The 3,183-nt window shown below is 48.9% G+C and overlaps 1 protein-coding gene across 1 annotated transcript; it reads right to left on the reverse strand.

The window, feature by feature from the left end:
• Positions 1-236: 236 nt before the first annotated feature.
• On the reverse strand, positions 237-1,488 carry LOC139430755 (histone H2A-like). Its single transcript, XM_071198018.1, has one exon. It carries the CDS (start codon positions 665-667, stop codon positions 293-295), a length of 375 nt encoding a protein of 124 aa, XP_071054119.1. The 5' UTR covers positions 668-1,488; the 3' UTR covers positions 237-292.
• Positions 1,489-3,183: the final 1,695 nt, after the last annotated feature.

A 3,183-nucleotide genomic window follows, 5' to 3' on the forward strand; every position in this document is an offset into this window, starting at 1 on the left:
CCGCTACACGGTAAGACTTTGGCGGCAAAATGCCCGCGCAAGATGTGTTAACCGTGTTGCTGTGAAAATACGTCGTTAGCGTGACGTCACATTGAAATTTTAAAAATCGAAAGATATTTTTCGGTAAGTTTATCACTTAAGAGTTATTTAGAATTAACAATACTGTTACATTCAAAAACTTGATACAATTACACCACCGCAGCAGACATCGATAGTTCATTATTCGACTATATTTTTTGTGGCCCTGAGAAGGGCCGTTTTGTTAATATCGTGTGGCCAAGTTGTAATTAAATTAAGGTTTTTTCTCGGTCTTCTTAGGTAACAAAACAGCTTGAATGTTCGGAAGTACACCTCCTTGAGCAATCGTCACTCCCGATAGTAATTTATTCAATTCTTCGTCGTTACGTATGGCCAGTTGTAAATGTCTAGGGATGATACGGGTCTTTTTGTTGTCTCTCGCAGCGTTACCGGCCAACTCGAGAACTTCGGCTGCCAAATACTCCATTACGGCCGCTAAATATACGGGAGCTCCGGCTCCTACGCGTTCCGCGTAATTGCCCTTCCTCAACAATCGATGAATACGACCAACAGGAAACTGTAATCCTGCACGACTGGATCTGGACTTTGCTTTCCCTTTAACTTTTCCACCTTTTCCTCGACCCGACATGGCTTACAATTAGTTGACTTGGTAGCGTGCCGAAAACTTCAACAAAATGTTTCAATGTAAACGATATCGTTGTCGATAACGTTTCAATACTGAGCTGAGCGGAATGGTGAACGGTGAACTTGACGGGCCTCTTGAGGTTCCTGGAATCTTCCTTAACCCTCTTCATCGGATCTAAAACAGACGGAAAATATATTAGTTAATATTCGCTAAATTAGCGATATCGGAAGTGGATTTGGAAAGGACAGTCGGGTTCCCGGATCGTCAGACGAGAAGCAGCCTTGGCCGTTTATGGCGAAGGTGTTCAACGTCGTAATCCGTTAATCCCGCTAGGAGGGGATTTGGGTGGTCTTCGAGCCGCGTAAACTCGGTACTGGCTTTGTTCCGAATGAATTCCTCGATGGTCACCATCTGGGAATCATTGTGCAGTGTCGCATTACTGACAAACCAAGGAGCATCGAATACCATCCTTAGGACCTTGTTCTGAACCACTTGGAGTTTTTGCACGTGCGAGTGCGCGGCGTAACCCCAGACTGAAGAAGCGTATGTCATCGCAGGTCTGATAACCGCTTTGTAGAGTCGAATCTTCCGGAGAGGATCCAACTTACTTCGGCGATTTATCAGAGCGTACAGATTGACCAGAGCTACCTTCGCCCGGTTCGCCATGGCCTCGATGTGACTTTTCCAAGTTAGTTTAGAGTCCAGAATGACACCCAAATACCTGGTTTCGGAATGCCAGGGAAGCTCGTTCCCTCGCAGTACCAACGCATCGGGGGGTCTCTGTCTACGCCGAGTAAAGAGTACTGCGGTACTTTTATCAGCGTTGATTTTGAGCTGAGCGGAATGGTGAACTTGGTGAACTTGACGGGCCTCTTGAGGTTCCTGGAATCTTCCTTAACCCTCTTCATCGGATCTAAAACAGACGGAAAATATATTAGTTAATATTCGCTAAATTAGCGATATCGGAAGTGGATTTGGAAAGGACAGTCGGGTTCCCGGATCGTCAGACGAGAAGCAGCCTTGGCCGTTTATGGCGAAGGTGTTCAACGTCGTAATCCGTTAATCCCGCTAGGAGGGGATTTGGGTGGTCTTCGAGCCGCGTAAACTCGGTACTGGCTTTGTTCCGAATGAATTCCTCGATGGTCACCATCTGGGAATCATTGTGCAGTGTCGCATTACTGACAAACCAAGGAGCATCGAATGCCATCCTTAGGACCTTGTTCTGAACCACTTGGAGTTTTTGCACGTGCGAGTGCGCGGCGTAACCCCAGACTGAAGAAGCGTATGTCATCGCAGGTCTGATAACCGCTTTGTAGAGTCGAATCTTCCGGAGAGGATCCAACTTACTTCGGCGATTTATCAGAGCGTACAGATTGACCAGAGCTACCTTCGCCCGGTTCGCCATGGCCTCGATGTGACTTTTCCAAGTTAGTTTAGAGTCCAGAATGACACCCAAATACCTGGTTTCGGAATGCCAGGGAAGCTCGTTCCCTCGCAGTACCAACGCATCGGGGGGTCTCTGTCTACGCCGAGTAAAGAGTACTGCGGTACTTTTATCAGCGTTGATTTTGACCCGCCACTTTGCGAAGTAGTCTTGCAGCTGATCCGATGCTGTCTGCAGTCTACGAGCGGCGATCTCGGGGGACCAAGATCTGCTGTAGATGCATACATCGTCGGCGTACATCGCTAACTGAGTGCCCTCGCACCGGGGTAGGTCGCTAACAAAGATACAAAAGAGTATCGGTGAAAGCAACGACCCCTGAGGGACGCCAGCTGTTAGGATTCGCTCTGTCGAACGCGTACCGTTCAATTTGATGCGCGCCTTCCTACCGCCAAGATAGGACGCGATCAATTGAACCAACGCCAGGGGCACGCCCGCTTCTAGCATTTTGAACAAAAGTCCTTCATGCCATACTTTGTCGAACGCCTTGGCAACATCGAAAAGCGCCGCACAAGTGCTTTGCTTTCGATTGAAGCCTTCGGTTATGTATTCGACAAGTCGCAGTACCTGGTGTACGGTCGAATGTTTGGGTCGGAAACCAAACTGTTCGTCCTGAATGAGCTTAAGATCTTGAACTGATCTTTGTAGCCTCGTCTGGACGATCCTCTCGCATACCTTGCCGAGACAAGAAAGCAAACTGATGGGCCTGTAGCTTTGCGGGAACGTTAGGTTCGCCCCGGGTTTCGGTAACACGACGACGTCCGCGCATTTCCACTTGGTAGGGAAATGCCGCAGCCGGAACGCCGCATTGATGATTCCCGTCAGCGAAACGACCGCTTTTAAAGGCATGGCCTTTAAAGCAGCGTTTCCTATCCCGTCCGGTCCCGATGCCTTCTTCGACTTACATCTCGCGATTGCCTCTTTCACCTCGGTCGGAGAAGCGTGCTCGATATGCCGACGATCTTCTACGGCCAGCCGCCTACTCACTACGCGTTCGACTCGATCGATGAAATCTTCATCTTCGTCATCGTCGCATAGCGGGCTGCACTGGTTTTCGAAGTTATCGGCATGAGCCTCT

This window comes from Onthophagus taurus, chromosome 7, assembly GCF_036711975.1.
Source record: "Onthophagus taurus isolate NC chromosome 7, IU_Otau_3.0, whole genome shotgun sequence".
Lineage (NCBI taxonomy): Eukaryota > Metazoa > Arthropoda > Insecta > Coleoptera > Scarabaeidae > Onthophagus > Onthophagus taurus.